General features: G+C 37.9%; 1 protein-coding gene across 1 annotated transcript in view; it reads left to right on the top strand.

The window, feature by feature from the left end:
- Positions 1–27,297, top strand: part of LOC143017815 (small G protein signaling modulator 1-like) — a 542,861-nt gene that overhangs the window by 495,747 nt on the left and 19,817 nt on the right. Inside the window, exons 13-18 of the mRNA XM_076172716.1 lie at positions 13,197–13,361; positions 15,427–15,555; positions 16,797–17,043; positions 21,769–21,935; positions 22,864–25,707; positions 26,238–26,362. Of these exons, the coding sequence (XP_076028831.1) occupies positions 13,197–13,361; positions 15,427–15,555; positions 16,797–17,043; positions 21,769–21,935; positions 22,864–25,707; positions 26,238–26,362 (3,677 nt within the window). The remainder of the gene's footprint in view (positions 1–13,196; positions 13,362–15,426; positions 15,556–16,796; positions 17,044–21,768; positions 21,936–22,863; positions 25,708–26,237; positions 26,363–27,297) is intronic.

Raw genomic sequence — 27,297 nt, forward strand, 5'->3', positions numbered from 1 at the left:
AGTTTGGAATGACCTCTGGATAGTACAAGGTTAAACTACCTCCAGGAAACTATCTAGTTTAACTATTTATGCCTGTATCGACCACTTTGATGATTTTTTTCTGGTTAAATTCGGACAATCTCATTCAGAAACTTCGGCCAGTATCTTTATGGGTAATGCAGTCAATGTCCAACGTTGGTATTCTTAAAAAAGTCTTTCCTTATATCCTTATATAAATCTTATATAAATCCTTGGAAGGGAAAGATTTATATAAGGAAAGATTTTTTTAAGAATACCACCGTAAGAATCTTACGGTGGTATTCTTAAAATAACATCTTTCCTTGTATAAATCTTTCCCTTCCAAGGATTTGTATAAGATTTGTATAAGGAATTATTTTTTTAAGAATACCACCATTGCGACTTTCTATCTGTCTGTATACCAAGAGCTTTTCCCCCTAATAAGAGGGGTAGCCAAGTCAAAGGCACACACCCGCTCCCACCCATTCCACTCCCATCCACCACTCATTTGTTTCCACCTTATCTTATCTCCTCGTGGATGAAGGGTCATCCCTGTCTTTTGCCCATTGCCTGGGTCAGAAGCAATGCAGAAAGACCCAGCACATCCACAGCAGAGCCACTTCAAGTTATATATATATATATATATATATATATATATATATATATATACATATATATATATATATATATATATATATATATATATACACACATATCAATCAATCACATATCGTTAGTGTAATATATATATATATATATATATATATATATATATATATGTATATATATTGTATTGCAAGTCAGAATTGTATTGCCTAGAGAATTTCCTATCCTGTGTGTGGTGTTTCATTTTTCGCTTCCCTCTTGTTTCTGTTCCATTTATTTTTATTTCGTCTTTTGCTTTGGTTTGAAGTCGGACTTGTACAGATTTCCCGTTCTAAAGTTCACCTCGTTTTATTACTATTATTATTTTATTTATATTTTATTACTGCCAGGGATGAGTGAATGCGTCTTTTATCATGAGTATGATGTAGACAAGGTCATCATATTAAGACAGCAGGGTAGAACTTGTAGTGATGGGTTTAAATTGGACAATTTTAGGTTTAAGAAGAAATAAACAAGAACTGGTTTACCAACAGAGTGATCACATGAAGAATCGTGACCCCAGACTTCGACAGAGTGACAATTGTTCATGTGGGATAATCCTAGGGTGACAATTCTTCATGTGGGCCATCCTGGGTTTACGATTCTTCGTTTGTATAAGTTGATGACAATAATCATAACCTTCATTCAACCTAACCTAACGTAACCTAACCTAACCTAACCTAACCTAACACAATCTAACAAACGTAACCTAACCTAACGTAACCTAACGTAACCTAACCAAACCTAACGTAACCTAATGTAACAACCCAACCTAACCTAACCTAACCAAACCTAACCTAACCTAACCAAACCTAACCTAACCTAACCTAACCTAATCTAACAACCTAACCTAACCTAATCTAACCTAACCACTCTTGATATTTGGCGTACTGGGGTGACAGTTCTTCAGGTGGGGTCTCATGGGGTGACAATTCTTCATGTGAAGGTTCTGGGGTGACAATTCTTCATCTTAGTAATCATGCAGTGAGCACTGAGATTATTGGTTGTTTTTGAAGAAAATTAGATAATTCTGTGGATAGGAATGATAGGTGGTGACGGGCATTGAACTTCTTAATGTAGGCCTTATGGTCTCTTGCAGTCTCCTCCATTCTTATTTCCTTGGAAAGATACTTAAGGAGGGCGGTAGAAATAAGAAATGGTAAGAAATGATAATAATAATAATAATAATAATAATAATAATAATAATAATAATGATAATAATAATAATAATAATAATAATAATAATAATGATAATAATAATAATAGTAATAGGGAGAATGATAATAATGATAATGATAATAATAATAATAATAATAGTAATAAAATGAAAATAAAAAATCGGCATTTTTTCTATCATAAAATAAAGCTACGTGACTCTGATCCACAGGGACGTCATTCTGGTTGGGTTACCCCTTAGATGAATAAAATCAAGAATACAATAGAGAATACAATAGACACTTCATAAGCAATGCATCGGACAGGAAATGACGTCTCTTTGCTCTGGGCCAGACGATTTGTTTACCATCGCATTGTGTTTCCATAGCAACAGCTTTAAGATCCACCTCCCCACCTCCATCCCCACTCATCACTGGAGAGCTTGCTATTGTAGTGCTCATTGTTTGCTGTCTATGTATCGGAACAGAGTGCCTCATTATGTCTATATCCATGTCCACACACACACACACACACACACCACACACACACACACACACACACACACACACACACACACACAAACACACACACACACACACACACACACACACACACACACACACACACACACACACACACACACACACACACACACACACACACACACACACACACACACACACACACACACACACACACACACACACACACACACACACACACACACATACACACACTCACACACACACACACACACACACACACATACACACACACACACACACACACACACACACACACACACACACACACACACACATACACCACACACACACACACACACACACACACACACACACACACACACACACACACACACAATATATATATATATATATATATATATATATATACTGTATATATATATACATATATATATATATGCATATATATATACAGTATATGTATGTATGTATGTGTGTATGTATGTAAGTATGAATACATTCTTTATCACCTGTTCTCGTTATGTCCTATGTCAATTTATGATTTCTTTGTTTTTACAAAGTTTTCATCTAAAATATCAATTCAGAACACAGAAACTGATTATTCTTTTTACTTCTTTGTTATAATTTTCAATATTGATGACACGTATGATACTTTCTATCTCTATTCTAGCCACCCTGAGTGTGTGTGTTTGTACGTGTAGACCTACAATAACTACATTGTCTTGAAAGGATACATCTTTATAATCTTTCTCTAGGTCCTCATAAGATTGTTTTTCATTTGCCGACCCACATTGCTGCGTATGCATTGGTGTTATACTACGTTTTCTGTAATTTGTATAAATGTTTAAACTGAAGAATATTTCATTCTTTTAGTTTATGCTAAATATCACAAAGCTTCTGTAGTTGATGTCCAAGTTACACCATCTCTGGACCCTCGATTTCATGTTGAATATAATTTCTTTTGTTATTTGTTATATATTGTGTTATTTTGTTATAAATTTTGTTGTTTTTTCCTCCTTGTCTTTCGTCGTTGATGCATTATTTATCAGTGTCTCCTTTATTGATTCTTTCTTGAATATGTTCATGTCTGTTCCTTGTGGCAAGGGAGGTAGACCGGTTCAAAGGAGAATGACTGAAATGAGGCTTAGAGATTTACCATAGGAAAAAAAAGACTTAAAGAGTTATCACACTGAACTGTTTTTCCTCCGACATCCTACCTTCAACCTCCATTTGAATATCTAGATTTAAACAGGGGTTCTTAACCTTTTTTCTCCAATTCCCCACTTTTTAGTGAGCCAACTCTCCATTTCCCACCACAGCATCGGTGACAACAAGAAGAAACAAACAAAAAGAAACAAAAAAACATCGATTAAAAAAAAAAAAGACAGTGGTTCTTCTGTCCGACCGGTCATTCCCCACTTGGCAACTCCGCCATTCCCCACCAGTGGGGAATTCCCCACAGGTTAAGAACCACTAGAATATGACATCTCTTACAGAATTTATTCTTCCCTAAGAACAATCCAATAGTATGTCAAGCATTTGCATAGGTTTGCAATCTCTTTGTTCATCATTCAGTTTTGCTATATATAACGAAAAGGTAATTTGATATTTGAAAAATTGAAAAATTAAATATTGCATCCGAAGTCGTTTTTACTCAAACGAACTTTCAACTGTCTGCGCCTTAATTTACATTCTCTGGAAAGACAAAAACTGTGGGGAGATCTAATAGAGGTATTCAAATGGGTCAAGGACTTGAACAAGGTTGATGCTGACGGGGTAATGAATTTTAACTGGACAAATATAGATTTAAAAAGGAAATTAGAGAGAACTGGTTTACCAACAGAGTGGTGATTAACGAATGGAATAGACTTAGTAACCATGTACCGTAGTGAGCGCTGAAAGAATTAGTTGTTTTGGGAGATTATATAACTTTATGGATAGAGTTGAAAGGTGATAAGGGACATGGAACTAACTTGTGTAGGCCTTATGGTCTCTTGAAGTCTCATCCATTCTTTTATTCTGAGGCACAGTCTGTGTTTCTTGAGGATGCTAACGTCTGTCACTGGGACTGCCTGAGGTCCATGATCGTGGAAGTATGATTAAGTTCCAAGTATGTGTACATATACATATATATATATATATATATATATATATATATATATATATGTATATATATATATATATATATAAATATATGTATATGTGTGTATATACATACATGTATATGTATATACATACATACATACATATATCAAAGGCTTTTTCCACTTTACCCGGGGGTTAACCAAAAGGAAAAAGGCATAGAAACCATTCCCACCCATTCCATCGCCTACATATTCCACTCCCCTCCACCATCCTCCCTCCCTCTCTAGAACGGATATATATATATATTTATATACATATATATATATATATATTTATATACATATATATATATATATATATATATCAATGTATATTGATGTATACAATTACGTATGCTCATGCTCCATCTGTATAGTAATATCAGCAAAGGGAAAAAATTAACTGCGGTTATATTATATGATTTCATATTAAACAGATTTTTATAATTGTTAGTAAAATATTCAAATTACATTTTTCAGGCGAAACAAACCACGCCCTCGTTTAGTTCCTAGCCAATCCCAACGTTCCAATTGGTTCGGACTGTGCCCTACGCAGTAACACGTCATTCAGAAAAGATTATGATTGGTCAGGGAAGAAATGGGGTGTGATTTGAACCGCTAGCAACCGAGACAAAAACGAGTTGCCCATAAGGTTTTTTTTGTTTTTTTTTGTGAAAAATAATGAAAATGAATGAGTAAATGAATAGATAAATAAATAAATAAATCGTAAATGAAAACAAGCTTAGTAGGAAATGACTCGAGGGGAATAGTACTGGAGGATGTATGGGGAAAGGGATTATTGACGACCCATACAACGATAATAAACTCACGAGGAAGATTTAGGTATTGGGGACATCGCTACATGTTCCCCAAATGCGGGTATGGGGTAGGAAGGGAGGGAGAGGAGGTGTTGGAGGGAGAAGAGGAGGTGAGAGAGGCAAAGGAGCTAGAAGGGTTCGTTATAAACAAAGAGTGAGGGAGAAGTATTGAGAAAGAGAACCTAAGAAGCATAAGAATGGAGGAGACTGCAAGAGACCATAAGGCCTATACTAGGGAGTTCCATGTCCCGTACCACCTCTCATCCCGATCCATAACGTTATCTAATCTTCTCTTAAGACAACCAATTGTTTCAGCGATCAATAAATGGCTACTAAATCTATTCCATTCGTTAACCATTCTGGAAACCCACAGCCCCACGTTGGGTGGCAACGGTCATTGTGCCCACCTCATGATTTTTCTGGAATCGAACTTTGGAATTTTTGTATTGTATTAATATGAAGCTGTTGTTCTTAAGCTGGTAGCCATCATAGGATACAGATATGCTTGGTAAAAAAAAATGTAGAGAGGCAATGACCTAAAGAAGGAGAGAGAAAAACGTACCGAAAAGGAAGGAAATAGATAAAAAAGAAAAAGAACAGAGAGATAAGACAAAGGAGAACAACAGAAAAGAAGGAAAAAAATGGAAGCGATAACGATTTTAGATAAAGAGCGGTGAAGAGAGTTGATTAGAATGAAGAGAGAGGATTAAGATATCGGGAAGGGAAATGGAAAGAAAGGAAATGAAAGAAATGAAAGGAAAGAGGACAGGAGATGAGAAAATGGAAAAGTCAAGAAAGAGAGTGTATAAGAGTAAATGTGATAATCAGAGAAAATAGAAAAACAAAAAAAAATTAACTTGTTAGTCTATTACATTGATTAGTCACATAGACTTACTAACAACGTAGTGAGCGCTGGATCAATTGGTTGTTTTAATAGAAGATTAGATCAATTTATTAATAGGGATGAAAGGTGGTAATGGACATGGAACTGCCTAGCATAGGCCTTATGGTCTCTTGCAGTCTTCTTCATTCTTGTGTTCCAACTTGGAGAGAAACTGAGGCTGTGCATGTAACAAGAAAGTGCCGGATTGACATTGTATGTATGTGTTTGTGTCTGCGTGTGTGTTGTCTGAATAAGGCATCAGGTGGGCCAGACAGAATGCAACCCTACATAAGTACGAAACCTTACCACGCGTATCCGTGTTTGTGTCCATCCCAGGATTTGATCTCGGGCCTCAAGCTCATAAAACGAGAACGTTGCCACAGAGCCAACCGGAGCTTCTCAGGAGTGTGAAGTGAGGTAGCGAAGATGGAGAGGAATGATATGGAGTGAGTGACAAACGAATTTTTATTCCTAGACTACTGATAAGGTCCCATGTAGATGAATAAGACAACTTGTTCGTATCTATAGTGATAAGGAAAGTGTTTGTAAAAGAGTTGAATATACTACACAAATGCTAACCAAAAACCAAACCCAGAAATAGCCAGAGACAATCCCATCGATTGCATAGTTCGTAAAAGAGTCGATCACATACATTTAGAAGATTTAGAACCTAACTAGATAAACACATAGGCAATATGTAGTGATGGGTACCAATTCATTCAATCGTTTGTATGTTTACATCGTTGTTTATCTGTTCGTTTATTGGTTTATCTGTTTGTTGCTCTGAGTCCATCCTCGTGATGATCGGAAAGCTCTCCCATCGACATACATTGCCGCTGTAAGCCATTGTAATCCATTGTTATCAGAGTTGATCCTGTAAAGTCAATAACATTATTTCCTTTGCATCCACTCGTTATCCGAAATGGAATATACGTGATGGAACACACGTAGAAATTTGATTAGAATGGTAGAGATGATGACGGCCTCTATCGGTCGATGTCGACCATTGAGGTTGCGTCACGCCAGGGGAGATGATATGGAAGACCTGTAGTCATTCAGGCTGCCGGATCCCCCTCCCCCCTCCTCTCTTCTCCATATCCCTGATGGACCCAAAGGAACAGCAAGGCTGTTACAGTTTGACACCAGCGGCGCCGTCGCAGGAGCTGCCCGAGCGAAGTTGTTACTCGACAACGAACTGCCTACTTCGGGATTCCAATTCCTGATTGTTCCTCGAAGTCTATTCCTGAAGTCTTTTACAAAGGATTACAAAGGCAAAGCATGCCGACAGGAGACCTTTTGATCCATATCTAGGTCGGATGCAAAACCGCAAGGCAGCGGACTATGTACCAGGTAGTAATGGGTGACATGGTACCATTAGCAGGGATAGCCCTGACATGACCTGACCTCACCTGACCTGACCTGAAGAATGGTAGAGAGTGATCTTCATATCCTAGATTTTCTAGCTTTCGGAACTGCTCCCTCCGAATATAAAAAGAATATTAATTTCAGAAATTCTCAATAGAGAAAATTGTCTGTATTACTTTATTTGGAGCCACTGAATATTCTACACATTTCTTTCTTTGTAATTGCTGATTATTGAGTATTTTCATTAACATGGGGTGATAAGGTGGGAGGGATGACAACTGAGTTTTTGGATAGTTTTTCATATTACAAAGGATTACAAAGGCGGAGCATGCCGACAGGAGACCTTTTGGTCCATATCTAGGTGGGAGGTAGAAAACATTTCTTGGTGTGTATGTGATGATATGGATATTTTCCTTGATAACATGAGTCAGACAGACAGACAGAAAGACACACACACACACACACACACACACACACACACACACACACACACACACACACACACACACACACACACACACACACACACACACCGTGTTATTTTGTTATATGATGACATCAGTAAACCACGTAATGGTTTTTCAAACTATGCGATGGTTTCTGAAAATACTCGATATTACCTGAAACTACAGGTACATTACAGTATCTGAAACTGCTCGAGGGGGGAACAGTTCTGAAATTACATGGATTATCGGCTTCAGCGCCGAGTAACGAAACGTCAGTTTCAGACAGATTAATGCCCCACAATGCAGGATTTGTTGTATGAGTTCGTTCAAAAATGAGAACGAATGGCAGGCGGTGAGGGTACTAGCAAAGTAATAAAAGAGGCACGAGAGGCAGACAAGAAGAAATGGCGAGTTTGGGAGAGGTAAGGCTCGTTTTACACGTATCGACTTTTTGCCGTGTGCCGTCCACGACACGACGTCGTACTCTCAAATAACCATGAATGTCTATGGACGCTTTCACACGTCACGATCACGAGTGAAAGCGTCCATAAACACCCATGATTAATGAGGGTACGACGTCTTGTGGACGGCGCACGGTGAAAAATCGATACGTGTGAAATGAGCCTTAGGGCACGTACACACTGAGCTTCACGTTACTCAACGTGTTGCTATGCGGGCTGTTGCAACACGCCGCGCGATTCACGACGGTTCTAATTTCATGTTGCGGGGCAGTATTCGTCTTGATGCAAGGGGGAAATGTACGTCGCGCGCTAAGCTCTCCAGGGTAGCTCCTGTATTCGAGTGGACAAGAAGCAACACTCTCGCATCTATATATATTTATTATTTATCTAGTCCTACTCAACCAGAGCGCTCTGCAGGACCGACAACTTTTCTTACCTGATACATAATATATGTATGTTAAGAAAGCTTATATAAGAAATACATCCAGCCAAGATTAGATATATATAGCTTTACTGCAGCAGCATCCTTGCCTGTGGAACGTGAAGTGTAAGGAGTACACAGAGGAACTTAAGAATACTAACAAATAAAATAAATAAATAAGAATAAAAAGTTCAAATTTGGAAGTAATTAAAGCAGAAATGTATTGCATTATGAACTGTGAACTGGACAATAATGACCCAAATCCTTCCCTCGACAATGTTCAGAGGTGACTGGTGAAATAAGGTTAACCTTTTTGCTGCACAGGAGTGGGCTCACTTGCCTGAATAAAGTCACTTAACAGCAGTCAGAACAAAGGTTTAAGTCATGAATAGTGGTGAAAGGTTCATCAGTGTCGTTTTCGGAAAGCTGTCAATATAACCGACATAACTACTTCACTTCCACGCTGCGTTTGCTTTTGGTTTCATATCTAGAGGCGCAATAGCTCAGTCGGCAGAGCAACAAGTTGCTGATCAGAAGATAGCCTATTCGAAGCCCGGCTGACCCAACTAAGTGTCTAAGCTCTAGAATTACCCACAAGGTTTCCTTACACTGTAATTTTTATTGTGGTTTCGTGTTTGTAAAAGTGTTTTGGACTTTATGGCCCTTACAGGGAACGATTTCAACCAAAAGTACCGTGAGTCACGTTATGGCTCCGTCACACATACGCAACTCAAGTTAGTTCGTTTGAGTAAAAACGACTTCAATTGCAATATTCTATTTTTCGAATATCCAAATGTCAAATCACCTTTGCGTCATATATTGAGAAGCTGAAGGACGAACTAAGAGAAGTTAAATCTATACGAATATTAGACACGATGTTGAATTGTCCTTAGGGAATTCTAGAATACTGTAAACGAATTCATCTTCCAATTTCTCAAAATTCAATTTTTTTTAAGAGAATCTTGAATGTGTGACGAGGGCTTAAGGTGCAGAGTTCTTGTTGGATACAAGAGTTCCTCTTGAATGTTCCCTTCTTTTTCAAAACACGATGAAAGAGAATGAATTACCGTTAGGCTCGGAACTAAAGAAGTGAGGCAAAGAAGCAGAATCCCTTTAATCCAGCGAGGGAAGCACAGAGAGTGAAGTGTTTTAAGTTCTCGTTGCATCATTCTTTTACGTATTTTCTGAGGCTGAGGATTGTTCGTGAGGACGAAATGCAAGAAGAGAAGTACTCAAGTACCTTGTGATCAAGTGATTCGTTCTCTCCTTGAGTGATTGGTAAGATTGGCTGCAAGGTTGCTCCATTTTATAAAAACACAAGTTGCTTAGTTACATTGAAGTTCCAATTATAGAAATTTATTTTATACTTATTCCACTGTGCAAAAAAAAAAAAAAAATGTCTAGTGACCTGCTGTATGTCAGACTACGCCACCTCTCGAAATTCTACACATATGCAATCTGCCAAATCACTTAGAACATCGAAACAATTTTGTATGGAATCGGAGGCATGTCCTTGGTTGTGAAGATGTTATGAATCTAACATTTCCTTTCTGGGTGACACGAAGACGGTCTATAGAGCGCCTTGAGGTCCGAGTTCTTCAGCTCTTGAGACGCCTTACAGTCTCAAGTCTTTCGCGGTCTCCGTCGTAAGCGCCCCACGCCCCATCACGGTTAATAGACTCCAGCGGTAATGGTGACCCCCATGGTATCGGTTATGGGGATCAATTACTCAACTTTGGCTGATGATGAAATGTAGGTGGTAGACGCACCACCCCTATTTTTTCCTTCACACACACACACACACACACACACACAACGGCTCGGTGGCGGATTGGTAAAGCACTGGCCTCACAGGCCAGAGATGTCTGGCTGTCTCGACAGAGACTGCAGCAGATCCGAGGAGGTGAATACACACACACAATACATGCACACACACACACACATACACACACACACACACACACACGCACACACACATACACACACACACACAAACACACATACACTTCATCCTCACCCATTTTCCCACCAATTTTCTCATTAGGCTACATAGAAAAAATAGTTGGTGATGGTCCTTTCAATTTTTCAAAAGTGAAAGGGAGAGAGGTTTTTATGTTTATTTTTATGAGCATCTAGGGCTTATCATTTGACGACACTCCTCAGTATTCACATAAAAAATGCCCTTGCGATAGAAAATTAGGGAGGAAACTGAAGGTAATTAATGGTTGTGCACGGTGTTACAAGGATCAAGTACTAAAATCAGGGTTTTAAAACATATTGTAATATTATTTCAAGATGACGTGCGAATAACTAGTGAAATAATATTGAGAGATTAGAAACAACATGAATTTCAAAGTTGCTTTGGCCCATGGAGTTCCAGTAGAGTCAGTTTTGCCAATGGCCCTTTAAGATCACTATCATATACCAGTTATAAGATAAATTGCAACATTTAGATTTACAATTTAAGACATGTAATGTTTTAATAAACATCTGACAGTTTTCGACGACGATGTTGTGTTTAAGGTACCAGGACTTTGTCAACCCAATTGATTAGGCGGCAAATACATATCAATTTTTAAGTAGAAATGATAATAATAATAGTAATAATAATAATAATAGTAATAATAATAATAATAATAATAATGATAATAATAATAATAATAATAATAATAATAATAATAATAAAATAGAAATAATAATAATAGTAATAATAATAATAATAATAATAATAATAATAATAATAATAATAATAATAATAATAATAATAAAATAGAAATAATAATAATAGTAATAATAATAATAATGATGATGATGATAATAATTATGATAATAATGATGATAATAATTATGATAATAAATGATGATTTGGTCGTGAGTATCTTTATATGTGGGCGGGAATGATCGTCATTTTTTTATGGTCTTACATTTCATCATATTCAGGGCGATAAAAAAAGAACTAGAGAAAGAAGAAAAAACGTATATGACAATAATGGAAAACAGACAAATTGACAGGTAGGTAAATAGGTAGGTAGGTAGGCAAGTAGGTATGCAGGTAGGGAAAGAGAGAGAGAGAGAGAGAGAGAGAGAGAGAGAGAAAGAAAAAGAGAGAGGAAAGAGAGATGGATAACTAATGAGATTTGTGATCCGCAAATGAGACATTGTTACTTAACTCTGCAAGATCACACGATATGATCAACTCCAGGTTAATTAGAATCAGTTGCATATTCACCGTTGATTTGTAGTTTAAAAAAATCCATCCTTATTTCTATTTTTGTTTTCCTCTTCTTATTGTCTTTTTCTATTCGTTTCAATCTTCTTTTCCTTGTTTTTGTGTCTTTATTGATTTTCTTGTTCTTGTTTACTTGCTTTTCCTCTTTCTTCTGTTTCTCTTGTTTTGTTTGTTTTTGTTTTGTTTTGATTTTCTTGTTATTCTTTCCTTATTCTAATCATTTCACTTATTTTCTTGGTCTTCGTGGTTCCCCTGAAAGAATAAATGAGGAAAAAATAGAACCTTGTTTCCGTTGACTGAGTGATTTTTCTTCCTGTTTTTTCTTCGAAGTTTATTGGGGAGGATATGAAGAGGAAGTGACGTCATATCGTCGTTCCGTTTCAATCGACATGACGTCATTCCCGATCTTATCAACGACACGAAGGAAAACAAAATGCACAGTGGCACATTACGTAGGCTAGGTTAGGATAAATCTAATCACATCTGCTTCTAAAATATTGATAAGAGCTTGGGTAAGAATTATAGGAATATATAGATACGTTCATCTTTCTCTTGGTAACGTTCATATCAAATTAAAAAAAATATGTATTAGATCAATATATTGTTCGTTTTCATATATCTTAATATATTTCTATGTACGGTGACTTCTATACAACTGTTAAATATGTATCTGTATAATTTTTTTTTCGTTTAAACTGAACCCATTATGGAATTTCATTCAGACTGACCTTGACAATGTCTTACTACATGATGATCTCATCAACATTGTAAAGATTTGTATTATCAAACAACGTATTTGGGTACAAAAGCATCTTTCGATGTAGAGAAATATATTCTTACAGACAGTAACTTTCTTATCATAATGTGCTATTTATACACCAGATTGTATTAATACAAAAATCAAAGCAATAGTTTTATAGTTTTGATATCTTAATGGCAACACCATCACAGCTCCGCCTGATTGGCTGAGACATGCGAACGCCCAAACCAACAACCAATCAGAAGGGGGTTCTAGGGAAGATGTTGCCACAGCACGAGGCTTATATAAGGTTTAACCTACATGTTTCATTCAAAACAACGCTAAACGATTTTTCCCGTTTTCTGTGGTAGGCTCTCTGAGTAACTCGTCCTTTTTCTTCTGTGACAGGCGACAGCGGGGGCACCATCGTTCTCGTAGGGCAGGACGGCACTCAGTACCCCCCAATCCACTTCCCCAGAGGCGGACACCTCCTCGCTTTCTTGTCATGCCTCGAGAACGGCCTGCTTCCCCATGGGCAGTTAGATCCTCCCCTGTGGTCCCAGCGGGGCAAAGGTAAGAGATTCCCACGGGTACACATATGAAATATGTCCTTCATAGTACAAGGTATATATATGTGAATGTAAAATTTGTATTTGTATATGTTTATACATAAATGTAGAGTGTATATACGTGCGTATATCCATTTGTGTATATGTATATGTGTATGTATAGGTATATGTACATGTATATGTATATGTATATTATTATATGTATATATGTATACGTATATGCTTATGTATATTTATATATATATATATATGTATGTATATATATATATATATATACACATGTATATGTATATGTATATATGTAGAGACATTCTGACAGGTTGACGTGAGTAGGAATAAAAAACACGTGACTCTTGGTCTGAGTTTATTCCTGACTAGTTTCGCAGGTATACAAATGGAGTCAGAAATAAACTTAGACTAAGGCTCCTGTGTTTCGGATTTGTATGTAGATACGTATTTTTCATATTTATAGGTACATCTATATGTATGTGTATATGTCTGCATTTTTTTATATGCATGAGGAAGAAAACATATTCCAGGGCAATATATAAAAGAATATGTATATAATAGTAAATTACAACGAAAGTCTCATCTGGGTATGTAAGGATAATGTTTTTTCTGGCTATGAAAAATTCCCTTTGCAATTTTTATTCACCCTTTTACCCCTAAAAGAAATCATATTTTCATCACAAAAACCTTTGTGAACATAGTAGCTAAATCCTCATCGTCTTGCTTAAGCCCTTTTCCTCTTTTCCTCCGACATTACAACCACATTTTTCACTGACATTTCTTACTTTCCACGCTTTAGTGTTAATTACCAGCCGTACACCCTCCCACTCCCACTCCCCTCCCACTCCCTCCATATCAACACGAGTCTGTACGAACGCTTTCGTTTGTTGATCTTCTTCCACGTTATGTTTACACATAACAAAAGCTACTAAAAGTGAAACTTTCCTTATGTGCATTGATGATGTCCAAAACAAACACATTTGGATCAACTTTACCTCTTTTGTCAATATGTAGTCCTCAGCGTCCCCATTTGATGTATACTAGTATACCTTTCATAGTAAACTCTTAGATATGGCTTCACTATTCCAGTTCTCTTACATTCGTTCTTTGTTGTTGTTTTTTTGTTATTGTAGTATTGTTATTGTTGTTGTACTATTATTGTTGTTGTTGTGTTATCATTTTTCTCTTTCTTATTATTATAATTATAGTTATTATTGCCATTATTATTATTATTTTTATGATTATTATTATTATTATTATTATTATTATTATTACTATCATTATTGTTGTTGTGTTATTATTTTTCTTTTTTTATTATCATAAATAGTTATTGTTATTGTTGCCATTATTATTATTATTATTATTATTATTATCATTATTATTATTATTATTATTATTATTATTATTATTATTATTACTATTATCATTTTTATCACCATCATCATCATCATCATCATCATCATCATTATCTTTACTATCATCATCACCATCAATACTATCATCATCGTCCTATTCTTCTTCGTCGTTGTTTTCGTCGTTGTCGCCAACATTATCAACTTAATCATTATTACTGTTATTAACATTTTTCATCGGAATGCACTGATACCATATGTGACTCCATCGTCACATGGGACTTTCAAATTTTATTGTGTGTGTGTGTGTGTGTGTGTGTGTGTGTGTGTGTGTGTGTGTGTGTGTGTGTATTCACTTGGTCTTTGGATCACGTGTTGGACTCGTGATCGACAGCTATTTCCCTCCTGGAAGAGAGCTCAGAGCTCGTAGGTCCGATCTAAGCTCGTGTGTGTGTGTGTGTGTGTGTGTGTGCGCATATGCACACATGCGCGCGTATTTGTACGTATTTTTGTGTGATAAACCAGCGCCTTCAAGGTAAAAAAAAATCTCAACTGTTTTCCAATTAAAACAAAGAAACAAAGGAATTCCAAAATTCTTGCTCAATGTGACAACATGTCAGGAGCTATCAGCTGCCCTCCTGGCGTTCTTCGATATCATCATCAGCCCGCGCGCCCGACTGACTTTCCCCACTCCCTTTCCTCCTTCAGGAAAGGTCTTCCCGAAGTTGAGACGCAAGGCCCGAGCAGCCCTGCCCCGCCGGGAGGAGTCTCAGGAGGAGGACGAGTCCACAGACTACGTCTTCCGCATCATCACTGCCCTCAAACCTGAGCGCCTCTGTGAGTAGCCACCAAACGCAAACACTACATTCAGTATGTATTCTTATGATGATGCAGGTGTCACTCCGCGACCACAAGATAGCCGATATCTGCCATATATATGTGTGTGTATATATATATGTATATATATATATATATATATATGTGTGTGTGTGTGTGTGTGTGTGTGTGTGTGTGTGTGTGTGTGTGTGTGTATATATATATATATATATATGTGTGTGTGTGTGTGTGTGTGTGTGTGTGTGTGTGTGTGTGTGTGTGTGTGTGTGTGTGTGTGTGTGTGTGTGTTATTGCAGAAAGCACAGGGAAAATAAAGTCGGAATACTAAACGTTTTCGTCAATCACGACATCCTCAGAGTAATAGTCGAAATAGACGAAAACGTTTAGTATTCCGACTTTATTTTCCCTGTGGTGTCTGCAATATTACTTAGTCACGCGTTATTGTGATTATTTTTGCATATATATGTGTGTGTGTGTGTGTGTGTGTGTGTGTGTGTGTGTGTGTGTGTGTGTGTGTGTGTGTGTGTGTGTGTGTGTGTGTGTGTGTGTGTGAGAATATATGTACATAATTCATTAGACAAATATATTGTTTGGAATTATACTAATCAAGTGTTGATGCCCAGTAAAGCAGAATATTTAACTGTTGCTGGTTGTGATAACCTTAGAGCTGAATAAAGTAGTAGTCAGCCCAGTTGAATAAATCTCTTCCAATAATTTCCCTTTGGGTTGAGCCAGAATAAAATCATTGAATGTGCAAACAAATAACTCAGTGGTTAAAGAAAGGTATTAGGAGAATTTTATTGGACTATATATTGGTGTTTTACGCTTCGTATGTAGGTTGTTCATGCAAGGGAGGGGAAGTCTGGTAAGCTATGAGAAATCTGTTAAACCTGTATTTGGCCTTCAACGTTGGGCAGTTACGGGAATGACGCTCTATGATTGGTATAGAAATAATAGTAAATAAATAAATAGTGATGATAATAATAATAATAATAATAATAATAATAATAATAATAATAATAATATTAATGATAATGATGATGATGATAATAATAATAATAAAAATTGTAATAACAATAATAATGATAAAATATATTAATAAATTACAATATAGGGTCACTTACATGATTTTGTTCTGGCTATCTCATACGACTTTATTCAGCTCAGAGGACCTCTTGCTAGGCAAGGAAGGTTGTAATCATCCAATGAGTTTTGTTCTCGTCCCTCTCCTTTTGGAACAGCCCACCTGGAAATGATGTCCCCCTTGTTCCGCGGCTCTCCCTGGCTCCCTCGAGTTCCCAAACTCTCCTCACACTCCTCCTCGACCTCGTCCTCAAAGTCACTCAGCCTTGGAGACTCCATGAGCGAGTCTGCCATCCTCCCGCCCACACCCACGCCCACGCCCAACCCGAGCATCGACACGCCCATGCCGGGGTCGACGGAGACACCACTCGAAGGAGACGGCCAGAACGCTGCAGAGAAGAGCAGGTAGGAACTCCTGAAGAAGATATCTGAAGAAATTGTTTTTAATTTTCTTGTTAATGATGATTGATTGATTCGGTTGAAGGTCGCGAACTCCCCACCATTAGAAGGCTAGGACGGTGCCCTTTACAGAGGACTTTGTAGCGTGGAATTTATTGAAACGTGCCCTTGGTCCAACTCGCTTGCGGCAAGCTCGAACCTCCGTCACTTCTGCTTCCGCCACAAGTAGCGACGCTCTAACTCACTCGGCCAGCGAACAGTAATTTCTGGGCTATCGGATACTTTGGAAACTATTCTGACTGGCTTCGGATTTCTTTTGGAAATTTTCCTCCAAGGATATGACCTTAATTAAGTTAATTTGAAGTGATGTCGGTGCGGAGAGCTCAAATGTAACGAAGACTTGTTTTTATTTCTTAAGGAAATATTGCATTCAGGTTTTGAATTTGCATTTGAATGGTGACGTTTGTATAGGACAGAAGTTCAGAATATATAAATTTAATTTCTTGACACAGGCTAGGATAATGGTGGAATAAGTTAAGCTAAACTACTCTAACAGGACTTTCGATGGATATAAACTGAAATTTCTTCATCTTTTATACATATTATCTAATCAATATTGTTCAATGTGTCCTTGAAATTTAGTATTAGTTACGAGTATTTTTTAATGAAAAATTCGTCAAAATTGTATTAGAAAAGAAATATTTTTTAAACACCCATGTTAATGAGTCTCACTCAAGTCGTGCCATTTTTTTTTTTCTTTTTTTTTTTTTTTTAATCCAGAGTCAGAATAGTTTCGACGTGGAGGCGTTCATGTAATTTTGTTATAAAACACGGATAAGAATATACAACTGGGGCTCACCTCGTATAAATATTCAGAGTTTGGCCACGCAGACCTACATGCATGAACTGTCCATTAACATATTGTAAAAATAGATGAATAAATAAAAATGAACAAATAAATAGAATTAAATTAAATTAGAATAAGACAAAGGTCATACCAACAAATACTTCTTTCTGTGCTCGTACCCCGTGACGTTTTAAAGACTTTCTCGACATGTTTATTAAAATTATTTTCCGGATCTAGATGAATATAATAGGCAAGAACTGGTCTACCAACAGAGTGGCTAACGAATGTAGCGAGCGCATAAGCATTTGGCTGTTTCAAAAGAAGATTACATAACTTTATGGATAGGAATGATAGATGGTTATGGACATGGAACTGCCTATTGTAGGACTTATGGTCTCCTGCAGTCTCCTCCATTCTTATGTCCTTATTACAACTGTGACAATGAGGCCACTGCTCTTAGTCACCTTAAAGTGCAATCACTTTGAAAATTGTGTTTAATTTCACCGGAATATGTTTTTAGTACTTACTGAAGTCAACAATAGCTAAATAAATCCCACTTTTTTCAATTTAAAATTACTTATCCTATCATCAAAACGTCTGCTTCAGCCATTCTCGGAAAACCTACCCGTAGCGCCATCTACTCCGCAGTGATGTTTTGAGTTGTGTTCACTCTTTATGCATTGTCATTATGTTAATGAATAGTGATCGTGTCGAGTGCCGCAAGATATTTGATATCAAATTTAGGAATCATGAAAATTAAGAAATAAGTACTGAGAAAAATACACGATTGGGAAGAAAAGAATAGAGGAGACGGAGAATAATAATATATTAATAACATATAGAACTCAGAAAGGCAGAGGAAAGCTTACAATAACCGCCCACCAACAGTAATATTATTCACGTATACATGGAGAGCTAAATCCTTTTATAATAATACTAAATGGCCTTTTTTTAAAGCATGTGCAAAATAAATGATAAGATGTATTGTTTTTTGACATTTTTATCAAATTTATCAGGTAAATAAGCTTAGAAAAATAAAACCAGGAGAAATAACGGGATCGACGCATTGTCTAAGGTATCAACATCATCGCCATCACTGATATTTATGTGATTCAAGTTGCATAATACCACGTTCGCATACAGGCAGCCGGAAACAGTTTAATTTTCATTTTTTCTTATATCGGATATTTTTTTCCTGAATTCAGAGAAACAATACTGACTAAATGATATATGAAACAGCATGTTTCTTTTATTAGACCTATACTGGAACTTAATTTCAGTTTTATATGTTCACTATTATTACAGTTTAATAGCTAGCTAAATAAGAGCGTGCAGTCTAGGAATCAAGGCAAAAAACACTTGACATTTGCTGGAACAGATTGATGTTCTTGCGATACTTGTAGTAAATATTTCGTTTTCATAGCGTGTAAGCAATCTAAAATGATGTATCAAACTTGTCGTGTAAAAAATGATTGATTATATCTAGAAGTAACAAGTCACCATAATAAATCTTTTAAACTGGCACACTCGGGCCGAGATGAAAAAATGTGTACAGCTACACAGAAAACTATCGTTAGTAGGGGTGTCGAAACATTCGCTAATGAACATAACCTTATGATACCGAAGGGTTGGTATTTCTGGGGTTCGAATTGTTCGAATTCCTTCTGAATGAATATGAATCGAATAATAGTTCCGGAGTTCATATGGATTCACTATGACATGATAATCTTATTTCCGATGGAGACTTCAACTTGTCTCAAATAGTTTCGTTGTTTTGTGTCAAAATGATTAGCGTGATTTACTAACGATAGTTTTCTGTGCAGCTGTACATTACGTTGGAGAAATCGCTGTTTACGAAGCTTGTGGCATCTAGGAGGCGTAGTGTCAACATGTTGCAGTATTTTGCGTAGGCGCACACTGCAAAAATATTGAATGCTTCACATATACAACCCTTGCTTTCTTGAGTGTCCAAAGACAGCATTGCAGAACTAATATGCACACAGGTAAGCAGCAACGATACACCAATATGAAAACTTCTTCAGAGATATTCCGGTTCAAATTTATAGCCTATAACAGTGGTTCTCAAACTTATTCGTGAGTGACCCTATTTGGAAAATTTCAATCCATCGTGACCCAGAATGAAGAAAAGAAAAACAAAATGGACAGTGATATATATCCTTTACTTTGAAAAAATAAAATAAAGTGTACAGCTTTCCTTTAACAAAACTAAATTAACAGAATCCATGGCACTGCACTTCCTTCAGATAACTAAATTTAATTAGTCAAGTATTTGAAATACTCTGAAAACGTGAGAATTTTCCGTGTCCCTGCGACCCATCAAAACTGACCTCGTGACCCATAGTTTCAGATCCACTGGCCTATAACTAAGCCCTCTATCTGCACATCTTGGCTGTTATCAGAGATATTTAGGGAATCGAGAATATTATCAAAAGACGATAACTAAGCCCTCTATCCGCACGTCTTGGCTGTTATCAGAGATATTTAGGGAATCGAGAATATTATCAAAAGACGATGACAACTCTCATTATCGCTCGATATTGTCTCGATATTGTCTATTTCGCAACCGGACGCCTGAAGGGTTGGTACACAGCTCATGACGTCATCGGAATTAATGACAGGAGATCGCGCTCAATGCTGTGTTTTAGAATTCAGATTAGCAAACGACGAATATTTTCGTCAAAAAGTTCCTCAGATAGTAATTGTGAGGTAAGATAGTTGTTTTTAAACATAGTTCTCGTGAAAATATATAACATTACAAAAGAGAAAGTGCAAAGTTGTACCTACAATTGTTGGTTAACCTTTAACCTTTTTACTAACGAAGAAGCTGTGACGAAGATGAATGAAATTGAATATCCTGGTGGTAGTTGAGGATAGCGAGAAATAATGCAACCTTGTACAGAAGAAAACCGATTACAGTTTTTCCTCAATACAATATATAAACAAGAAGTGACTGACGTCAGAAGCTGACGTCACGTATTTGACTCTGTTACAGGGATGGTGCCCCCTCCACCTCCACCTCCACCCCCCTCCCTCCGATTTTTTTTTTTTTTTTTTTTTTTTTTTTTTTTTTTTTTTTTTTTTTTTTTTTTTTTTTTGTCTATCCGTCTCTTGTGCACACGTTTGTGGATTCCCTGTGGCCACGTTGATTCACTTCCGTCAGTAGTTTCCGTCTGCCCTCTTCAAGGAGCTGGTTGAAGATGTTATTGCTATTGTTTTTAGCACAGACACACACACACACACACACGCACACACACACACACACACACACACACACACACACACACACACACACACACACACACACACACACACACACACACACACACACACACACAAAACCACATGTGCCCTTAGGGTTTTATTCATGCCATACTTACCAAAAGTGTTGATATTATTAATGTGCCGGTTGGTGGGTCTTTTCCGGCCGTGCTTCACACGGCACGAGTCTGTTTGTGTTCGAATCCAGTAGCTTTCAATAACTACAACTTATCCAGAAAGTCCAAACACATAGGATAAAAGTGACGTTTTTAGCTACAAGTAAACGTCTTCTGACGTGAGCTTTTCAGATTACTATTCATCTATGAATCAACGTATTATTTATCTATTTATATGTTTATTTATTTATTCATATATTTACAATCTATTTACTTATTCACTTATTTGTTCATGATTTATTTATAAATCTATTTATTTGCATATTTATTTATTTATCTTTTTATTTATTTTTTTATTTCTTATTTTTATTTTTTATTTTATTATTATTATTTTTTTTTTTTTTTTCAATAATGATCAAAGAGGTGCTTGAATGAACCTAGAACCACTTTTTGGAATAACTCTAAACCTTTCGCCTCTTCTCGTTCCAGTGATTCCATCCAGTTGATGTGTGACACTATGAAGCACCAAATCATTTCGCGCGCCTTCTACGGCTGGCTCGCCCACTGTCGCCACCTGCGGACAGTCAGGACCCACCTGGCGGGGCTCGTCAACACGGCCTGCGCCACTCCGATCAGGAAACAACCCTTAGACGAGAGTAAGTAGAGGTTCCTTTAGAGCCGGGGTTTTAACTTTTTTTTTTTGGGGGGGGGGGGAGTGCTGTGACCCCTACAAGTTACCTCAATAGATATGTGACCCACTCCCCCAGCAACAAAGCATCACATTTCCCTGTCTTCGTGGGAGGGAGAGGAGGAGAAGGAGGACGAAGAAGGAGGGGTTAAGTAGAGGTTCCTCTAGACCCGGGGTTTTATTTATATATATTTTTGTGACCCCTACGAATTACCTGAATAGATATGTGTTTGTGTGTGTGTGTGTGTGTGTGTGTGTGTGTGTGTGTGTGTGTGTGTGTGTGTGTGTGTGTGTGTGTGTGTGTGTGTGTGTGTGTGTGTGTGCGCGCGCGTGTGCTCATTTTGGGTGCACTTCTTCGTGAGCTTAATCCAGAAAGGATACTAAGAAATAGATTTATCTTAACTCCAATCTCCCCCACACCTATTGGTTCTTTGAGGTTATAATTATAACCCAGTGTTATCCCATTGAGGACTAAGGGTTCCTTTAAAACTGAATAAAATCGCCTGGGGGTTTACCAGAACAAAATCATTAAAGTGACTACTCATCGCGAAAGGGTTACTTGAAAAAAGTCTTCAACTCATGTAGCTTAATGATTTTGTATTGGCTCGCGCCAGACGATTCTGTTCGGTATCAGGAAGACCTCTTGTTTACAGAGGCTTATGGATAAGTTTCTCCATGACATGCTTATTTCTATTTTTCTTATGTTTAGTTTTTTGTTTTTGTTTTGTTTTGTTTAGTTTTGTCAAATTAACGTACTGCATTCAGTCTTTATTTAGGTATGATTAACTGCACACAGTCTCTAATTTTTGGTTTTGGACGTTCAAAAGATAAAAGAAATCAATACACACATAAAAATCCGAGTACAGACTATGACTTCTCTCTCCTTTTAACAACAGCAAGGAGACGTCGGACAACCTCATTAGGCTCTGAGCCTGAGGGCTGCAGGTGCACCTCGTCCCAGCCCTTCGTCCACCCGGGTCATGATCACCTGAAGAAAATACAAAGCCTTTTAGAATCAAAGGCTCTATTCACAACCGATTCGATAACTCGAACTCAACCCGTCAGGAGAAATGAGAAGCCTGAGCGATACAAAGAACGAGGGGGCTTTTGTCAAGTATCAGAAACCTCGGACTCCGAAGACGTGGAAGATTCACGCCATGGAGTTGTAGAGACCTCATCGGTTGTTGACACAGAACCCATGGGATCTCAATGTGCAGATGCCGAAAGGTCTGATGGTCCATTGTCCTTAGATCCTGAAGATTCATTGTCCTTCAAAGCTGAAGATTCAGTGTCCTTCAGGCATGAAGATTCACTGTCCTTAGAGCCTGAAGATTCATTGTCCTTGAGACCTGAAGACTTAGTGTCCTTGAAATCTGAAGATTCAGTGTCCCTACAGACTGAAGATTCATTGTCTTTGAGACCTGAAGATTCAGTGTCCTTACAGCATGGAGACTTATTGCCCTTGAAATCTGAAGATTCAGTGTCCCTACAGACTGAAGATTCATTGTCTTTGAGACCTGAAGATTCAGTGTCCTTACAGCATGGAGACTTATTGCCCTTGAGACCTGAAAATTCAGTGTCCTTAGAGACTGATGGCTCATTGTCATTAGAGTATGCAGACTCTCTGTCCTTACAACCCAAAGATTCAGTGGTCTTACAGCCTGATGATCCAATATCCTTAGAACCTGATGACTCAATATCAATACATCCTGAAGATGCAGTGAACTTCCAGTCTCAAAGTAAATTGAATCTTTTGCCTGAAATCGCAGAAGACCCGCTGTTTAAAGATACAGAGAGCTTGATAAATGAAGGTATAGAGGACACATTACTTGACATGTTTTGTGAAGATGTAGGGCATTCTGAAGAAACGTCTCTTGGGTTTGAAGCAAACCAACCGATTGAATGTTTTGGAAAGGTACATCTTGATGCTGAAGAAGACGCTTATTGCAATGGTAATGAAGACACATTGCAATACATTGGAGATATATTTCACGAAGAAGAAGGCCTGAGCTCTGAGAGTATAGGAAATATCTTACACGAATCTTGTGGTAATATATGCCATTGTATAACCGTAGCTGACCAGGAGCCCTGTCTTTCAGTTGTTCGAAACTCAGAATTATCTGGCACGAAAAGCACTGCCATGGTGGAAAGAGAAATAGTATTTCGTCCCTTTGACTCGAAAAACCTTTCTTCCGTGTGGCCATCTCGTATCCCAGAACATGAAGAATGTATTTTGCAGCTCCCAAACAAGGGTCCTAGTTTTCATCTATCACATAATAAAAATCCAAGCCCCAAAAATTCCTTTTCAAACAAGTTAGTAAATACCAGATGCTCAAATTCCTCCTCTTTCACTTCTACTGCTAGTTCAGTCTCACCATCGTCTGGGCTGCAGAAGAACAATAATAATAATACAATATCCCCTTCACCTGTCGAAGATCTGTTAGCCAATGTTGCTTACACTTTACAAGGAAGGAGAAACTCTGTCTGCTCATATGATAGTGGGATTGAGGGCGATGACCGCTTTGGGACAGATGACCACTGTCGAAATTTGCATACAAACCATGAGGACTTTCTACTTCAGAATGATGAACCGGAAGAAACTACTGACTACGCTAGCATGAAATTTGACAGCCTGACTTTGATTCCAGAAACTGAGGTGCTCAAGTCACAGGCTCTTTTGATTTCATCTCGTTCTAGTGCTAAGTCGTCCCTTTCCGAATGTTTATCTGAGGACGGAAAAGAAACGAGTGATACAGAGGAAGCCCTAGGGGATCAGGGAGACTGTTTTTCCTTTTCGGAGAGAGATGAGAAACACATTATTGGTCACCATCCACTAATAAAGTGTGGAACTCGCAAAGAGACACCTAAGAATGGTCTAAGACTTGAGGGCAATTCTACTAGCAGAGAGTCCTGTGTTGATCCCCAGTCCAAAATAGATAGTCCTGTGGTAAACGGATGGCTTAAAGAAGAAAATAAAGACGAAGGTCATGCAGCTGTACCTTTTGATACACCAAGCTTCCGAAAGAGCACAGAAAGAGAAGGAGGTGTGGATGAAACTCTTAAGGACGATGACGGGAGTGTAGGTCTTGAAGACGTTCCAGAATCCACAAGCATGGTTCGTTTACTTAGGCGACTAAACACCATCATTGAAGAATATAAGACATTCAGTAATGAATTGTCTCACCTCCACCCAGAAGAAATATACCAAACAGATGAAAATGCAGACTCTACCACAGATTGTAATGTACAGCCAGAAGATCCGAACTCTGGAAATTCATCAGAACTGATGGAACACCATTCACCAGCTCAAGAGAAAGACCAAAGTTCTCTTGAGACTTCAGACAAGTGTGAAATAGTACAAGACGAGGAAGACAAGCATAATAAGGATGAAATAAAAGAGGAGAAGACTGTAGAGAACGTAAGCAGGGAGGAAAAACGAGGTTTCTTCCTTAGGTTGACTCGATCCATCAAGTCTGAAAACAACAGCCCGATGTCCCCTGGGGGGTTCGATTCCTTTAACAAACTGTGGGCCAGCTTTAAGTCTGTGTCTACCCCATCATCCAATTCACCCTGTTCACCCTCCACTATTCCATCCCCAACCTTACCTCTTATCCCAAGGGGCCCTTCTAGGGTCATAAGCCAGTTCCCCTTTCGAAGATATTATTCTACATACATGCTGACCCCAACATGTTATCATCACAGTGGTCCTCTTCCTCCTCTTGAGCCAGAAGGCGATAGTGGTAAGTTTGAAATATGCTGGTGGTGGCCATTGAAGGGGGCAAGGGTAACGGATGCACTAAGCCTCACAAGGGTCTGTCAGACCCAAGGAATGTGAATTGGTATTGAATGCACGAAGCCTCTGCCAAGGGCTGATGACCTGGGAAAGCAGCTGGTTAGTGGGAAACTTGAGCTTTGTGGAACTTATGGTCCTGACAAGACTGCCAAGTCATGGTGGTAATGGTTGTTTGTGTGTGTTCTTTCATTGGTGCTAACTTTTCGGAGTTTGTAACTTTTGCTTCAAACTCACACAGCCCTCTGTGTTTTTTTTTTCACTTTGCACATTCAAAAAATTAAGTGTTGGTCTGTCCTAGCTTCCTCATTGTTATTTAATTCACATATTCATTTGCAGAGTTTTAAGACTGATTATTTTCAAACTAATTTCATGAATGACGTATTTTGTGTTCTGTCGAATATATTGAGATTAAGCCACACTACGATTGCTGATGTAGACAAACCTTCTGATGAGGACTAACTAGTTCTTTGCCTACAGACCTGCTAGAGGGACTATCGGAGGAAGCGTGGTTCTCTCTGAATGACAAAGGCGTGTGTGTCAACCAGGACGCAGTATTCTCCAGGGTTTACCTTGGAGGAGTGGCCCACTCCATTAGGAAAGAGGTAAGCACCTTGGTTTCTGTGTAGACCCAGGGAGTATCATAACTAGAGGCAGCCACAACCTAAGTTGCAACACATACCAAACAAGCACCAACATATCTAAGTGCTCATCCTTCCCCCGTAGTATCCAAGAGTGAAATCATCTCCCTTTTCACGTAGTCAATAATCCCATTCTTGATACTCTTAGAGATAGGATCACTGCCTCCCTCTCTTCAGTCCTATTCCAACTCCTGACCCTAATCCTGATCCCGCCCTTAACCCTTGCCCTAACCCCATTTTAGTCCAAATCCTGTCCCTAACCCTTAATTCCCCCGCTTAGCGTCCGTATATTATGGCGCCCGTGGGCCGTCCTCTGCGGGTATAAAGAAAGAATGTTTTTGTTTGTACCCATGCCATTTATGTTGTAAAAGGAGCAATATGTCCAAGACAGTTTCATAATGTACATGAATATGAACTTCCATCATAGACATTCTAAGTGTCAATGATTATGATAACTTTTGAATTTGTTGTGAAGTAGACCAGTTAAACTTCCGAATTGTCAAAACTCATTGAGATATTCGAACCCATGGCAGTTTAGAATAACGACTAATATTTCATTTGTTGAACGTACTCCCTTACATGAACCCGGAGACGAAAAAATAAACCCATGACAAACGAGAATCACTATAGCTCACCTTCATCCAGAACCAAAACATAACCAAAGGAGAATAGAATATAATCAACACAGAATTTGCCTGGATAGAGTACCATATGCCACACATTCAGACATCACACAAAATCCAGAGAACATCTTGTGATGGTATCGTATAATAAACTTACTGCGTTGTAGCATCGTACCGTTATTATTGTGTATTATACTTGTAAACTATTCAATTGAACTTGTGTTTTTCCATTGCATAATTGTCATAGATTTTGTTGTTTATTAATCTTATTATCAT

Source organism: Oratosquilla oratoria, chromosome 33 (genome assembly GCF_046742065.1).
Source record: "Oratosquilla oratoria isolate Oo_2021 chromosome 33, ASM4674206v1, whole genome shotgun sequence".
NCBI classification, from domain to species: Eukaryota; Metazoa; Arthropoda; class Malacostraca; order Stomatopoda; family Squillidae; genus Oratosquilla; species Oratosquilla oratoria.